At 41.5% G+C, this 16,643-nt stretch overlaps 1 protein-coding gene across 4 annotated transcripts in view; it reads left to right on the forward strand.

Moving 5' to 3' along the window:
* Positions 1–16,643, forward strand: part of LOC127417430 (transient receptor potential cation channel subfamily M member 7-like) — a 45,905-nt gene that overhangs the window by 25,965 nt on the left and 3,297 nt on the right. For 2 of the 4 annotated variants that reach the window (XM_051657486.1, XM_051657488.1), the window contains exons 12-39: positions 312–446; positions 537–590; positions 694–834; positions 944–1,060; positions 1,146–1,423; positions 3,409–3,637; positions 3,995–4,144; positions 4,435–4,578; positions 5,446–5,574; positions 5,976–6,227; positions 6,566–6,740; positions 7,609–7,738; positions 7,819–8,003; positions 8,086–8,218; positions 9,762–10,447; positions 11,493–11,587; positions 11,718–11,799; positions 12,492–12,571; positions 12,660–12,685; positions 12,766–12,791; positions 12,885–12,938; positions 13,115–13,159; positions 13,395–13,460; positions 14,102–14,385; positions 14,726–14,808; positions 14,981–15,186; positions 16,184–16,235; positions 16,369–16,475. In XM_051657486.1, the coding sequence (XP_051513446.1) occupies positions 312–446; positions 537–590; positions 694–834; positions 944–1,060; positions 1,146–1,423; positions 3,409–3,637; positions 3,995–4,144; positions 4,435–4,578; positions 5,446–5,574; positions 5,976–6,227; positions 6,566–6,740; positions 7,609–7,738; positions 7,819–8,003; positions 8,086–8,218; positions 9,762–10,447; positions 11,493–11,587; positions 11,718–11,799; positions 12,492–12,571; positions 12,660–12,685; positions 12,766–12,791; positions 12,885–12,938; positions 13,115–13,159; positions 13,395–13,460; positions 14,102–14,385; positions 14,726–14,808; positions 14,981–15,186; positions 16,184–16,235; positions 16,369–16,475 (4,144 nt within the window). Of the gene's footprint in view, positions 1–311; positions 447–536; positions 591–667; positions 835–943; positions 1,061–1,145; positions 1,424–3,408; positions 3,638–3,994; positions 4,145–4,434; positions 4,579–5,445; positions 5,575–5,975; positions 6,228–6,565; positions 6,741–7,608; positions 7,739–7,818; positions 8,004–8,085; positions 8,219–9,761; positions 10,448–11,492; positions 11,588–11,717; positions 11,800–12,491; positions 12,572–12,659; positions 12,686–12,765; positions 12,792–12,884; positions 12,939–13,114; positions 13,160–13,394; positions 13,461–14,101; positions 14,386–14,725; positions 14,809–14,980; positions 15,187–16,183; positions 16,236–16,368; positions 16,476–16,643 lie in introns of those variants that run through there. The other 2 variants (XM_051657487.1, XR_007893275.1) reach the window with 2 other exon arrangements.

Here is a 16,643-nt window from a genome sequence, read left to right on the forward strand (position 1 = left end):
TATCAAGGTACAAAGAACATGGTTTTGTGGGCATGTCAATAACATGGTACATTAATATGTAATTGTTCTGTACCAATATATTTATCAAATTACCATGGTATTACCATCATAGATAGAGGGCTACACATGCATAAATTTGGATACGAAAGACGTAGCATGCTAGTTTGTAGTTTTGGCATACTCTGTTCAACATGAGAACTACTGTTTTAATGTGATTTTATGCCTTTATGTTCTTTAAGCTTTGATATATCAGCAGCAGCCATACTGTCGCAGTATTTGTCAAAATAATTGCAATATGAATGTGTGTGTAGGTGGGTTCTCTCGAGCAGGCAATGTTGGATGCGTTGGTTATGGACCGTGTCGAGTTTGTTAAACTGCTTATAGAGAACGGAGTCAGTATGCATCGATTCCTCACAATTACAAGATTGGAGGAGCTGTACAACACGGTACATGCACACTCTCACACACACTTGACTTGTAAACTGAATATAATTGAATGGTAAAATCTGAAAGTCTAAACTTTGATCCTCTTACAGAAACAAACGCCAACAAATCCAACTCTTTATCACCTGGTGAGAGATGTAAAACAGGTAATCCTGCCAGACTAAGAAAAACTGTAAATTGAAACAATTGATCAAATAGTTTTCTGCTTCAATTTTCTGCTTAGTTTTTATTTATTATTATTATTTATAGGGTAACCTCCCACCCAACTATAAAATCACACTGATTGATGTTGGGTTGGTTATTGAGTATCTCATGGGTGGAACATACAGGTGCAACTACACACGAAAACGCTTCCGGATAATCTACAACAATCTCCATGGAAACAGTCGGGTAAAGAAAGATTTGATGAAAAGCTACTTTTTTTTTTTTTTATAAAAAAGTAATACATGTATTCTGACCCATAATTAAAGATCTAATGGTGTCTGGCTGTCTCTGATAGAGGTCAGGGCGACACACAGCCAGTAGCTCTCATGAGTCCTTCAGCATTCAAGCTGACAAGAAAGAGAAAACAAGACACAATCACTTCATTAAGACCGCACAGCCCTACAAACCGAAGGTAAACCGTCTTCACAGTGTTTGAACATCTGTCATTTCTGCTTACCTGCTACTTTAATCTTCATGTTCTTGCTCTTCTTCCTTAGTTGGATTCAGCTGCTGAGCAGCAGAAGAAGAAAAGTAAAGAGGAAGTAGTGGACATCGACGACCCAGAAATGCGTCGTTTCCCATATCCCTTTAACGAGTTGCTAGTGTGGGCTGTGCTGATGAAGAGGCAGAAGATGTCTTTGTTCTTCTGGCAGCATGGAGAGGAGTCGATGGCCAAAGCGCTGGTGGCCTGCAAGCTGATGCGCTCGATGGGCTACGAGTCCAAGAAGAGCGATGTAGTGGACGATACCTCAGAGGAGCTGAAAGAGTATTCTAAGTGAGTCTGAATCAGAGTCGCAAAGTGACTCTGAATCAGATATTTAAAGTCTATATCAGAGACTCAAAGCGAGTCTGAATCAGAAACTCAAAGCGAGTCTGAATCAGAAACTCAAAGCGAGTCTGATTCAGAAACTCAAAGCGAGGCTTAATCAGTGTGACAAGGAGGAGGGCATGGCCAGGCTGTGATGGCCGACGCTGTATCAGCTGATCAGCGGGAGAGCGAGATAAAGGGGCGCCAGAGACGCCGGTTGGAGAGAAAGAGAGACGCATGCGGCCGCACTGCACGTTTGTTTATGTTGGTTTTAAATTTACCATTAAAGTTTATGTTTATTTTTCAGCCAGTTCCTACCTCCTCCTTGCCCATCCTTATACTGTTACAGTGGTGCCGAAACCCGGGAGGGAGGAGGGATGCGCTGTTGAGGAGTCCTCGCCACTGCCATCTGCCAGGGGGAGGGAAGAGAGATGCGCTGTCGAGGAGTCCTCACCACTGCCATCTGCCAGGGGGAGGGAGGAGGGATGCGCTGTCGAGGAGTCCTCGCTGCTGCCATCCACCAGGGGAGCAGCCGCGGCTGTCTGCTTGGGGATGGAGGGGGGACTCAAAGCGAGTCCGAGCCAGGAACTCAATTCGACTCCGAAGCAGAGACTCAAAGCAAGTCCAGGGCAAAGACTCAAAGCGAGTCCGAGGCAGGAACTCTATTCTAGTCTGAAGCAGAGACTCAAAGCGAGTCCGAGGCAGAGGCTCAAAGCGAGTCCGAGGCAGGAACTCTATTCTAGTCTGAAGCAGAGACTCAAAGCGTGTCCGAGGCAGAGGCTCAAAGCGTGTCCGAGGCAGAGGCTCAAAGCGTGTCCGAGGCAGAGGCTCAAAGCGTGTCCGAGGCAGAGGCTCAAAGCGAGTCCAGGCAAAGACTCAAAGCGAGTCCGAGGCAGATGCTCAAAGCGTGTCCGAGGCAGAGGCTCAAAGCGTGTCCGAGGCAGAGGCTCAAAGCGTGTCCGAGGCAGAGGCTCAAAGCGAGTCCGAGGCAGAGGCTCAAAGCGAGTCCGAGGCAGAGGCTCAAAGCGAGTCCGAGGCAGAGGCTCAAAGCGAGTCCAGGCAAAGACTCAAAGCGAGTCCGAGGCAGATGCTCAAAGCGAGTCCGAGGCAGAGGCTCAAAGCGAGTCCGAGGCAGAGGCTCAGAGCGAGTCCGAGGCAGAGGCTCAGAGCGAGTCCGAGGCAGATGCTCAGAGCGAGTCCGAGGCAGAGGCTCAGAGCGAGTCTGAAGCGCAGGGTTCTCGCAAATCCTTAGTCTTAAAATGTCTTAAATTCAGTTTTCCAAAATTTAAGGTCATAAAAAGTCTTAAATATTTTAAATAAAACAGAAGTCTTAATTTTTATTTAAAGAGGTCTAAAATTTGGGGGCGGGAAGACAGGAATCGTGATATGACCTAATGTGATTATCAAACATCAAAAGAATACGATTTAATTAAAAAATTAATGCGCTACATCTGTCAAAGTGAAAACACAGCACTGTTGTATTTTCTTCATGCACGCGGGGGATTGTGTGTGTTGCAGAGCAGTTCACAATGATTAAGCCATATCGGAAATTTATGAAACTATCACTAAAGATCAGCTGTTGATGAAATATGACAATGTTTACTTTTAATTGTTTATATTGTAATACATTGTAGATTATTAGTAGTGTAGAAGTGCACATTTTATATCCCTTAAGTAAGAGTCTGTGATACATGATTTATTTTGAGATTGTGTGGGTTTATTTTAGTATTGGTATACAGTATTCATTTTATTTGTTCAGGTCTTGAAAAAGGTCTTACATTTGATTTTAAAAACTCAGCAGCAACCCTGAAGTGTGTCTAAAGGCGAGTCTCAAAGTGAGGCAGAACCAAATGTAAAATGTTTTAGATAGGGGTAGAATGGTGTCTTTACTATGTTTTGTGAGGAAGTCAGTTTGATGTGTTGGAATTAAATACTTGTATATTTTGTGTTAGTGAGTTTGGCACATTGGCTGTGGATTTGTTGGATCAGTCGTTCAGGCAGGATGAGACGATGGCCATGAAGCTGCTGACATACGAACTCAAGAACTGGAGTAACTCCACCTGTCTGAAACTGGCCGTGTCATCACGGCTCCGTCCCTTCGTGGCTCACACTTGTACACAGATGCTGCTGTCCGACATGTGGATGGGACGATTAAACATGCGGAAAAACTCCTGGTATAAGGTACAGCCATCGCACGAGTTTTCAGCCTAAGTTTCGACTGTAAATAGTGATAAACTGATATACTATATCGATCATTGGCTGAAAACTGTCTGATTGGCCTATTTATATTAACTCTCCTTTGTTTCAGTTTCCAAAATCTACTCACAGAAAAGCTCAATGGATAACGTGTAATTCCAAATATTTTTGGATATTTTGAGTATATTCTGTGTAAATTTTATTTTATTCACACATTTTCTTTGTTAATACATCTCTATTTATCAGTATTATATCAGCCACCCTTCTCTCTAGATATTTTGTATTGGGATAAGCCATTGTAAATGCATTTATTTGTTTTTGTGTACATTTGTGTTTTATAAGGTGATTTTGAGTATCCTTGTTCCGCCGGCAATCCTTCTGTTGGAGTACAAGACCAAAGCAGAGATGTCACATATTCCCCAGTCACAAGATGCCCATCAGAGTATGGAGGACAGTGAACACAACCTCCAGAACCCTGATGACATACAGATGGTAAAAATACAAAAATCAAATGACACCGATAAAATATTTAGCATGGTTTAAATGTTATAACGTGCCTTTACTGAGCTGAGCCAGTATTCTGGGATCATGTTTTTAGTACACTAGCATTTGTTACTTAGAAAACTGTAAATCTTTAAATCATTTCTGTTGCGCAGCCAGCATTAAGTGTTCTTACACAATAACATTTATACATTTTTACAGAATTTCACTGAATTTACCATCCTCTGTGTGTGTGTGTGTGTGTGTGTGTGTGTGTGTGTGTGTGTGTGTGTGTGTGTTAGGATGTGTTTAAGGAAGTTCGTATGAACGAAAATGCAGAAATAAAAAGTGAATCAGAGGTCCACGTTCGGTCTCGTCGATTACCCATCACACGCAAATTCTACGCTTTTTACCATGCTCCTATCGTCAAGTTCTGGTTTAACACGGTACGTATTGCTACTTTCTCACGCTTTGTGTGTGTGTGTGCGGCCTTAGGTTGATTTCCAAGACTGTTAAGTGTTCTGCATTGGTGTTCCCATGATGATAATATCAGAGACACTTCCCTGCATAAACTCACTGCGTTACACCTGTGAGATTCACATCACACACACAGATAAACATCACAGAACTCTACAGAACGTTCACTAGTGACATTTCTACCAGACCTGACTCAACACTATGTGTGTGTCTGTATGTTAATGTGATGTGTGTGTGTAGCAGGGGTTGATTATTCATCCATTGTCTCTCAGGTAAGCTGAGGGATGTTTAGGTGAATTTGTTGATGAATTATTAAAGATGTTTGGTAGGACATACTGTAAGTATTTAAGTACTTGATACTTGGACCCCGATTATTACACGTCTATTTATAATACTTGATTGTGATTGGTCAGTGGCATAATTCTTCAGTCTAATATTTTTGTATAATATATCATAATGACATTAAAGTGTCAAATTAACTCCATACCATACACTTACTTATCATATAATAAAGTCATTTACACAATCAATATTTCATGTCCATTTATTTATTCATTTTTTTTGCCCAGTAGCCATGTAATAAGCAGGATATTGTACCATCAGCCAATCATCATTACCACAAAATATAGCTCTTCTGTGTGATCCAAGACCCCTCAGCTGGGGTTTACTATGCAACTCTGCAAGACTCGCTGTACTTTATTCATTACATAACTACAGAGTCTCCTTAATTATGAGCCATTATGAGAAGTTAGGAACTCCTTATGATGCTCTATATATGCTCAAGAGTTGTCATTTTTGAAGATGTTTAAGTGTGTATGTGTTTTTGTGTGTTGTAGCTGTTTTATATAGGTTTTCTGATGCTGTATTCATATGTGGTGTTGGTGAGAATGGAGCTGCTACCTTCTCCTCAGGAATGGATCGTCATTCTCTACATCTTTACATTAGCCGTAGAGAAGATACGAGAGGTATGTGTGTGTTTGTTCATTTGTTTTTTTTTAAACAAGGTATGTCAGAAATGTTTAATTATTTGACTGTCCCATGAGCAAAATTTGTTGCATTCCAACAAATTTCCGTGAAATGTTTAAACCTTGCCCGTGATGATCGACTTGCAGTTAAAGTCAGAGTTCTGAAATCATTACAATCCCACATTCAGAGAACAAGTGTGATGTTTAATGTTGTCCAAAGTCTTTTTGAGAGCTCTTTTATGTAATTCTGTATTTTTTATATATACAGTATAGATATGCAAACAAATTTAAATGTGGAATATTATATCCAGTGAGAATGGTACATTAAGTCACACACATTGTTTGTTAAATAAAATGTGTCATGTGAGTTCAGTCTGTATATTTTTGTCTTTCCTCTGTAGATGTTCATGTCTGAAGGTGGTAAGATCGGTCAGAAGGTTAAAGTTTGGTTCAGTGACTATTTCAACATCTCTGACTTCCTGGCCATCCTCATGTTCTTCGTGGGCTTCGGTCTGCGCTTCGGCTACGGGGACGTGTTGATCGCGGGTCGTATCGTGTACTGCTTGAACATCATTTTCTGGTACGTGCGGCTGCTGGATATTCTGGCTGTCAATCAGCAGGCGGGACCGTACGTCATGATGATCGGAAAAATGGTGAGATGATCATAAAAATACAGCCCAGTCATTGGCTTATTTCTGTTCCTGTGGGCCACATGAGATCTGTCTTTGCAAAAATGCTTCCATTATAATAAAAAAAAAAAACTGTGCACTGCAAGCTTAGAGCAGATTCATTGAAAATAAAGTGATTTAGTTTTGACCTGTTGTGACGTGCTGCTCGATTGCAGCTCTGACAGATCTCATGTGACCCACAGTGACAGAAACAAACCAAGGAAGGTGCATTTAATGGCTTCCATTGTAAATGCAATGTTAATGTTCTATGTGTTTTGACACTGTGTTCTCTCTAACTCTGGTGTATTTGTTTCTTTCTACAGGTAGCAAACATGTTTTACATTGTGGTGATTATGGCTGTGGTGTTGCTGAGTTATGGAGTTCCTCGTAAAGCCATTTTGTACCCAGACGAGGATCCCTCATGGACTTTGGCCAAAGATGTGGTGTTCCAGCCGTACTGGATGATGTACGGTGAAGTCTACGCGTATGAGATTGACGGTATCAGCACAAACTTCACTGTTCACTAAATCGTTTTTTTGACTTTTTTTCTTTCTTTGTGTGTTGGGAATGTTTCAAAAGAGTTATTTGGGCCAAACACCAAAGTTGCATACACATCTAGTGTATCGTTCTGTTAGCTTGTGAAATTTGTCACACTGATTGGGAAGGTCTGAACATTCCTGGTGGCAGTTCTGGGAAGATCTCCCAAACCCTCTAGTGCCATCAATATTTTGAAGTTTGACGTACATTTCTGTTCACAACTTGAACCATGTGGTCTAGAAATGTGATTATTCGTAATTTTTTTCCAAATATATTTTTATTCCAGTTCTCCTGATTCCTTGTATTATGCCGAGAACGGTGCATCCAATCTGACTAGATTTTTCACAATTTAAAATTAGTTGAATACTGACATTTTTTTTTAACTAGTTTTATATGGTTTCATCAGATTTTCCTAAATTTGGGTCAGAAGAGTTGAGATTATGGTGAAAATTTATTAAATGCTTGTTGATATTTTAGACCATTCCCATGTAACACATCAATGAATCTGATTGCAAAGATGCCAAAGAGAAAGCTTGACAATGCTTTGACGTACTGTCATGAAACTTGTTATGTATCATTGCTCCAATGCCCTGATGAGACAACATAAAGTTGGATTTAGCTTCACCAATTGGTTAAGTTGGTCAACTGGTTTTCCTTGATTCATGACTGGGGATGCTATAACCACATATACCTTTTAACGTGGCATTGGTGTGCTTGGCATTGCTTCTTTGGGTATATCTGCAACCAGAGATTAGAGTGATTTTATAAAGTACTGTATTGAAGCATCAGGCTTGTTTAACTTGTGTTATGTGTGTGTGTTTGCTGGCAGTGTGTGCAAACTCAAGTGATGCTGTGAAAGAGCTGTGTGCGACAGGTGTGTGGTTGACGCCACTGCTGCAGGCCGTGTATCTGTTTGTTCAGTATATACTGATGGTCAACCTGCTCATCGCCTTTTTTAAGTGAGTGACCCTGCTGCCCACTGTGTTGTCTTTGAGATGGTTGTCATGGTAACTGAACGTGCATTTTTTTCCCCAAACAGTAATGTGTACATGCAGGTGAAGTCCATATCAAACCTGGTGTGGAAATACCAGCGTTACCATTTCATCATGGCGTATCATGATAAGCCCATCCTGCCCCCTCCACTGATTCTGCTCAGTCATGTGGCATCTCTCCTGTCGTCCATCTGCAGGAAGAGGAAGAAGGACAGCAGCACATATGGACCAAGTAATTCACCTCCAGTGCTTGTGTGGTCACTCACCTTTTCTTACTCTCCATCAGTATTTTATTCTTCTTCATGTTTCTGCAGAGCTCTTCCTGACGGAGGAGGACCAGAAGAAGCTGCATGATTTTGAAGAGCAGTGTGTGGAGATGTACTTCCATGAGAAAGATGATCAGTTTCACTCTGGGAGTGAAGAGAGAATCAGACTCACGTCAGACAGGTCTGAATCCTCCAAACACAGACATGCAACACAATGTACACATGTATAACATGTTTTGGTAAACAGCCAATCACAGCCCTGACCTTACTGCTGACATCAAAGGCAGCGGTTGATAGCATTCTTGATCCTGGAACATGTGCTCAAATTTGTGATGAATCACACAGACATCTGACCCACAATTCTCAGTTCAGCTTGAGCTTTCAGAGCCACATCAGAAACTGGTTTAGTCTCACAAAGCCTGACTTTTTACTAGGGTTTTAAGTCTGGTCCACTTGACCAATTTTCTGGTCAAAAAACTGCCCCCTTTAACAGGAAGAGATGGTGTGACCAGTGAGCGTGTTAGAAATGACCAGAACATGTTTGTAGAATTTGTGATCCAAATTTCAGTCCATCTATGAAGTAATAAATTACGATTACGATTTCAGAAAACAACACAGAATATACTACTGATCTTGTAAAACTACTGTTCTTCTGCTCGTGGATATCTCATTTACATGACACTAAGTGTCTCAATAAATTTTGGCCATTTGTGTGTGAAATATGCATAAGATGATTAGCGAACAGTTGAAGCTAAAGCCATCTTTACACTGCAAAGGTGGCACAGAAGCTGCATCTGAAGTGGCATTTAGTTGTATTTACACAGACTGTTCAGAGCAATGCTACTCAGAGCAGGCATAAATGCATTTACACAGCAGTTACAAACGCATAAATAATGTTATGAGATGAACATTTTTAAATAAAAAATTATGAATAAAGAAATGTGAAATTAATGAAATATAAAGTTATACTTTAATTATGAAACTAAATTATGAAATATATGCTCAATCATAACAACAAAGTTTAAGGCTGCTCTGATGCTGCATTTTATATACACAACCAAAGCAGCATAAGAACTGCATTTGATACTATGGATTGAGGTGGGTCATAGTAAGCTTAATTTAATCTGGCTTTTGTGTCTTAACACAGAATTTTGAACAGGCACAGTGCAGGCTTAATTCGGCTGTGTAAAGACGCATTAAGACTAAGTTTAGTTTAATTTGATCTTTTGCAACTAGGATTGGGAACCGATTCTAAATAAGAACCAGTTCCATTTTTTTTTAAATACAGAAACCGGATTATTTTTAAAACTTTTAGTTACTTTAACAGCTCTCGAACATGCATTCCCCTGCCGTGCTAGTATACTTTGATTATGTTTTCTGTTACTTCTCACCGGCACTGCAACACAGCTATTCAGCAGTGCAAAACACACAGTCTGACCATTCTTTTTAGTGGTCCAAGAATTGAATCTAATAAGAATTGCTTTATTTCGAAATATTTCTTCCTCAAAAGTACTAAAGGAATCATTAATGGAACCATTAAGGAATTGGAATAGAAACTGAAATTGTTAAATTCATTACGATACACATGCTTATTTGCAACATACATACCAAATCAGGTCAGCCATTACAGAACTGTAAGTTATCATTAATAGATGATATAACATGAATAGATGCTGATCAAATTAGAATAATTTGTGAGTGAATTCAACTGTGTGTGCTTCTAGGGTTGAAACGATGTGTGTTCAGCTGAAAGAGGTTGGAAACAAGGTGAACTTCATCAAGCGATCTTTGCACACTCTGGATTCTCAGATTGGGCACCTGCAGGATCTCTCAGCGCTCACTGTGGACACTCTGAAGGCCCTTACGGCCCAGCGAGCATCAGAGGCCAGCAAAGTCCACAACCAGATCACCCGCGAACTCAGCGTCTCCAAGAACCTGGTGCCTGGCCCGTCCGACATGGCAGGACATTCCAAGTCAAGCGCGCTGGTGCGCTGCAGCGTGGGCTTCCTGCCCCCTGCGGCCACCATAGCGGAGTCACTGTTCGGGGGCAGGGCTGAAGACAGAATGCTGCGTCAAGGGGCAGAGCTTCCTTTGAGCCCAGAGAGACGCCCTCTGTTCATTCCGGAGGCTGGATCCTCGGGCTACGGCTTACCGCACACTAACACGCAGTCCCCGCAGCTGCGTCTGCGCGGACATTCACTGCGTGAGGGGAACGCCGGCCGACCCGAAGACATGAGTTCCAGTAGCCTCATCAGTGCTCCGGCCGCCACGGCCAGGTTCTTTGTCAGCACGCCGATGCAGCTTGCGGATTCTCAGCCAAGCACACATTCACGCGGTGCACAAATGTACACACCCCCTCACACCGTACAGACAGAGCAACACGGCGCCGTGGAGTTTGGGGCATTCGTAGGTGAGTATGAGAAGGAAGATGAGGGTGTTTATGGGAAGAGTGATGAAGGCTGCCCAGTGGTGGTCGTGAGTGAGCCGGAGTGTGAGGGATATGTCAATCCCGCATTTACCGATGATGATGATGAAGCTGAGATTAGGGTAGAGGAACCCGCAGCCGCTGACCAGCCTGACAGAAACGCGCCCCTCCCAGGCCTTCCTCAGGCCGCTGATAATTGGCCCCAGCATAGCGGCAGACGGTTCCCGAGAGATGCGCGCTGCATACGTGTGCTGCAGAGACTCAGACAGAGGACTGGAGGTTTGGTTTTGGCCCAGTTCAGCCTGCTGGGGATCAGGGATATAACCTCATCCTAACTATGATTCTAGACCCTCCCGCAATCTGCATGCCCTTGTTTGTGTTAGAGAGGGTGAGACGGGTGACGTGCCCATTTGTTTGTGGTTTTTGAGAGGGAATATGAAGAGGCCTAAATTACTAAATTGCCCCTCGGGAGTAAATAAAGTGGTATTGTGTCATATCGTGTGTTATTTTGGTAGAGACTAATCCTGGGCTGGTGCTGGTGTGTCAAAAGCTTGTTTGGGGTTTTTTATAGAGATGATTAAATAAACTAAGGTTTATGTGAGTGAAGTGTTTAATATGGTGACTAGTTTAAGATGTGCTGTATAATTTACTGGTTTCAATGGCTTTGTTCACACAGGCAGCAAAAACACTATTTTGGTTTATTCAACTCAGCAAATAGTAGAACAAATGAAATCAGATTTTTACAAACCATTCATATGTACTACTAGTATGTGGTTTGAAATCTGATTAAAATCGGATTTTTTTCAAAATGTACTTCAGTCAGATCGGAATTGAAGTAATTTCACATAAATCATTACTATAGCAACCAATGTAAATACACTGGATATTGACAACACTGTCTGAACAAAATACCTGAATTGGATGCAGTATGAACAAAGCCTGTTTATATAAATGAATGAGATTTATCTGTCTATCTGTTGTTTTGTGTTTATATAGCCTTTGGACTGATTTCGCCATTTTTCTCTTAAAGGTCACAAGGATAACCCTGAGGGTCAGAGGTCATTCCCCAAGGAGGTTTCCGCCAGCAGGCGGCAATTCAGTCCACCCAGGAAGGGTCGAGATATGGTCAGTGTAGATCTGAGATTGTAGAAGTGTTGTAAACTAGTTTAAAGATTTAATTTATATGTTGTTGATTGACTGAGATTTACTCGCTGTGCCATACCCAAACTGATGTTCTGTGTGTGTCTGGCTGTAGGGGGCATCACAGGGTCACATGCGGATGGTAAATTCATACGCTGGTTTCACCGATTTTGACAGAAATCCTTTGGTCGAGTCCAGTGAGTGGAAACAATTGCAATTGCTTTAAACATTAACCCTTACACATGTGCGGGTCATTGCAACATTATACATGATGAAAGATAAAGGCCTTGTTCACACTGCAATTAAATCCAGATGTCCTCACCAGTTTTGTCCCCACCAGTCCTGTGGTCTAGCAGTAACCCTTACATTACACTCCAGAGAGCAGGCTGTTTAAAAGCACCAGGTAGACAAAACACGGCGCCTCTGTTGACAGCAGTTTACAAACGGTTGCCAGACAATAATACATCTCTGGTCTTAAACGTTTGTTTGGTCAAAAACAGTTTACACTGAACGCGTTAAGCGACTGCTATCCATGTTTCCTGTTTGCAGCCATGAGATGCCGAACCATTGCTATGGTTATCACAAGGGTCCAGAAACTTGCCAAGTGCCAAATGCAGTGGGAAAAAAATGCTTTAATGAGTAAATAAAAAGAATTACAAGTCATTTGGCCAATAACTTGAGAACTTTAATTGCAAGAATGATAGTTTGACCCTTGCTGATTTTTTTTAATCTGATATAAGTCACTCGTGCATCTTCTAACAACTTTTACCAACTTTTAAATGTAGCATCGGAAATCACTTACCAAAATGGTGCATTGTGAATGTGGCCAGTATGTCTAACAGCAACCTCTTTAACTGTTTCTGTGTGTGTATATGTGTGTGTGTTGCAGCGCTCAGTAAACCGGAAAGGAATCGCGTGTCAATTGAGGATATCTCGCGAAACGAGGATCTGTCAGTCGCACTGCTATTGGTCAGTCAGACTCGCAACACGCACACCAACACATGAGTGTTTAAGACTGTTACTGTTGTAATGTTTTTTTTCTTTCATTGGTTTTCAGGGTAAATCAGTGCAATCCAGCAAACTGTGAGTAAATGCATCCACACAGTGTGTGTGTGTGTTTGTTTGTTTTGGTATTTGGACTGATTTTCTTTTGCTTTCTTCAGGAGTGTAGATGACGACATCTCAAACGGTGAGTACGGTTCCGTATATCTAATGCACTCTACTGATCCAGAAACACAGTTCTTACTGAACCGAACTTAACTGCAGTCTGTGTGTGTTTCAGCTGCAGCAGGTCTGTACAAGGCACGCCACACACACCTGGGTGCACGCAAGGACTGTAAGTCTGACCCCTGCTGGTCTGTTTTAGAGCTGCGCTTTATATGCGTTGCTGTGCTTACAAAAAATAAAAATAAAGGCAGATGCTATTTGCACCCCAGTGGTGCAATTTTGCTATTGTTGTTTATGCTTACCGGTATTTTTACTTGGTTCTGTCTGTGTCTTTCTGTTGAGCAGCGATTGGTTCTCCATTTAAGCCCATGGAGAGTTATCAGTATTCAGGTCAGTGTTTCTGTCTTTCACTATAAACACGTCCTGAAAGCACAAACACATTCTGGTCCAAACCCGACCCATAATGCCTCACTACATTAAACAGACTGTAATGATGGAGTTCAAACCTCTCCTTTAACTGGACGAGACATCAGGGTTTGGGTTTGAAGCAGACATGGGATGGCAACTCCTTGTGATGTATACTGACATCAGCCTTGTGTGTGTCGTCTGTGTACGTGTGTATTAGCGGTGGAGCGTAATAACCTGATGCGGTTGTCTCAGAGTATTCCATTTACCCCAGTGCCCCCTAGAGGTAAGACACAATACTGCCCTCTTGCCCCTCTATCTCTCTCCTCCATCACGCTTTGCTCTCTGTTTATTTGCTGTAAGGCTGGGCGGTATGAAGGTGTATACTGTGCAACAATAGAAATGTGTCAACCTGTAGAGATTTTGCTTATGGGTTTAACAAACGGGTGAAACAAACACTTATATTATGCATTGTTTACTTAAATTTGCTTAAACTTGAAAAGAAAAAACCTTGAAAACAGAATGTGTTGACTATCCATTCACAAACCTATTGGTTGATTTTGGAATTGACACCATGGAAAGTTAACACTTCTGTTAATCGGCCACGTGAACGCAGTTGTCGGGGCGATGCGACAATCGCTAAATGGCCAAATATCATTTGGTGAATACTTTTAATTGGTGAAGTATTCAATTTACCGGGTTATCCAAAAAAGGCATTACCACATGGCCATTATAAATAAAAGTGATTTTTCAATCATTTCAATTTCCTGCAAAAATAACTATATTGTGATATATACGGTTACCATGATAAAATGATTCAAGATTTTGGTCATACCACCCACTCCTAATTTGATGTTTTGTATTTATTTGTAATTCGTCAGACATGTGTAATACTGGATGTTCTCTCTGTTTGTGTGTGTTCTGCAGGTGAGCCTGTGACTGTGTACCATCTGGAGGAAAGTTCTCCTAACAGCATCAATAACAGCATGTCGTCGTGGGCACAGCGTGGGCTCTGCGCAAAGATTGAGTTTCTCAGTAAGGAGGAAATGGGTGGCGGCCTTCGGCGGGCTTTAAAGGTTCTCTGCACCTGGTCAGAATATGACATTCTGAAACCTGGACACCTGTACATCGTCAAATCCTTCCTACCTGAGGTGGTCAACACCTGGCAAACCATTTACAAAGAGGACACAGTCTTGCACCTCTGTCTCAGGGTACGAACACACACTCCAAATGAAAGAAAAACAGAGAGTGATAAGAGTTATGGGTTGGTGCAATCGACGCAGGGCCTGGTGCAACCGCACCGGTTGTACCGCCCTATGGTTGGCCCTGGCCATTCATATTGCTTGTTTACAGCAGTGAGATGCCAAAACATTGCTATGGTTATCACTATGTCAGCCATTGCAAGTTCTGTGCATAGACACAGAATGATACTTTAGAGGATTCAGTCCTGTATGCAAATGCAGTTGTCACTCCTAAAACTTTGCAGTGTGGCTGTGACCTTTATTTGCGACTCGATATAATGTGTCTTTTGTGTGTTTTTGTTCTTAACAGGAAATTCAGCAGCAGAGAGCTGCTCAAAAACTCACATTTGCATTCAATCAGATCAGACCCAAAACAATCCCATACTCACCCAGGTAACACATTTCTTACTTTATAATGAATTGTTTTTACCTTTGACGTCACCAACAGGAGGTTTTGTCACATGTAGCTCACTTCTTGAGTCAATTTCGTCCCCAAAATAGCAAAGTAAGACCACCCACAGACGACACAAGTTTAGTGATATGAGTGTGTTTTTTCTCTCTGGAGGTTTCTGGAGGTTTTCTTGCTGTACTGTCATTCTGCGGGCCAGTGGTTTGCGATTGAGGAGTGCATCACCGGAGAATTCCGGAAGTTTAATAACAACAATGGAGATGAAATCGTTCCGACCAACCTGCTAGAAGAAACCATGCTTGCGTTCAGTCACTGGACATATGAATACACGCGAGGAGAACTGCTCGTGCTCGACTTGCAGGGTCTGTAGATCTTCTACATTAAACTCTCCATCCTGGAAAACAGTGAACATGAATGTTGTGCTTTGGAATTTTTTTACAGTGCATTAGGTGCAGCTATGGCATGCTTAGTCTGCTTTTAAAGGAATATTCCAGGTTCAATTCAACGTAAAGGAATAGTTCACCCAAAAATAAATGGTGACCAAAAACATTGAAGCTCCAAAAAGCACATAAAGGCAGCATAAAATAAATCCATATGACTCCAGTGGTTTAATCAATGTCTTCTGAAGCAATCCAGTTGATTTTGGATGAGGACATAACTCCTTTTTCACTATAAATCTTGACAGCAGTCTCCTTGGCGATCATGATTTCAAACTCGATTACACTTCGTAGCACCATCTAGCACTGTGCGCATGCATCAAGCACTAGGAAGTGTAATCGAGCATGAAATCATGATTGTGCCTAGAGACTTGAATGGCAAGAATTACAGTGAAAAAGGACTTACATTTTGGTCTGTTTTCACAGAAAAATCCCGCTTCAGATGACATGGATTAAACAATTGGAGTCATATAGATTATCTTTTAGCTACCTTTATGTCCTTTTTGGAGCTTGAAAATTTGGTCACCATTCACTTGCATTGTATGGACAACCAGACATCATATCTCCTTTAAAATATCTTTGTTTGTGTTCCATGGAAGAAAATAAGTCATGAGCTTGAGACGATATAAGGGTGCATAAATGATGAGAGAATTATCATTTTTACGTAAACTATTCTTTTAAACTCTGTGGTCAGCAAATGCATGATGTAATTTACTACAGACAGTAATTAATTTGTAAAAACGAGCAGGAAATGTGTTTACAGCGATGCACTTACAGTTGAAGTCTAGCAGGCAAGCGTGCCAATGTACGATTGTTACTGGGTTGGGATTGAAATTCCATTTGGTCCCACTAGTGTTTTTTGAATTTCTGTTTTTGCATTTGCAGTTTCTACTTGATTACGATATGACCTTAATTTCTACAGGGGTCGGTGAGATTCTGACAGATCCGTCGGTCATTAAGAGTGGGGAGAAAGGGTGAGTTAACATGTGACCCCCCTTTAGCATAAGACCTTGTGAAACCAGGAAGATATAAACAGTTAATTACAGAGTGAATTACAGTGAATCTTTTTGAATATTCTGTCATTTGCATATTTGGTGAATGCGACAGGTCTTACAATATGATCTTTGGGCCTGCGAACCTGGGAGACGACGCCATTCGAAATTTCCGCACCAAACATCACTGCAACTCATGCTGCCGAAAACTCAGACTTCCAGGTGAGGGAGTTTCATAATTAATGTAAACATAATAAAGTTGGATTATTATTGACTCGACAACAATATGTGAAGATTTAAAATAGCAAAGCTGTGGAGTTTTATCTTTCTTACATTCAGTCTGTATCTCTCAAAGTTTCAAAGGGTTTTTTTGTGCATGTTTGTTGTCAG

The sequence above is a fragment of the Myxocyprinus asiaticus genome, chromosome 26, assembly GCF_019703515.2.
Source record: "Myxocyprinus asiaticus isolate MX2 ecotype Aquarium Trade chromosome 26, UBuf_Myxa_2, whole genome shotgun sequence".
Lineage (NCBI taxonomy): Eukaryota > Metazoa > Chordata > Actinopteri > Cypriniformes > Catostomidae > Myxocyprinus > Myxocyprinus asiaticus.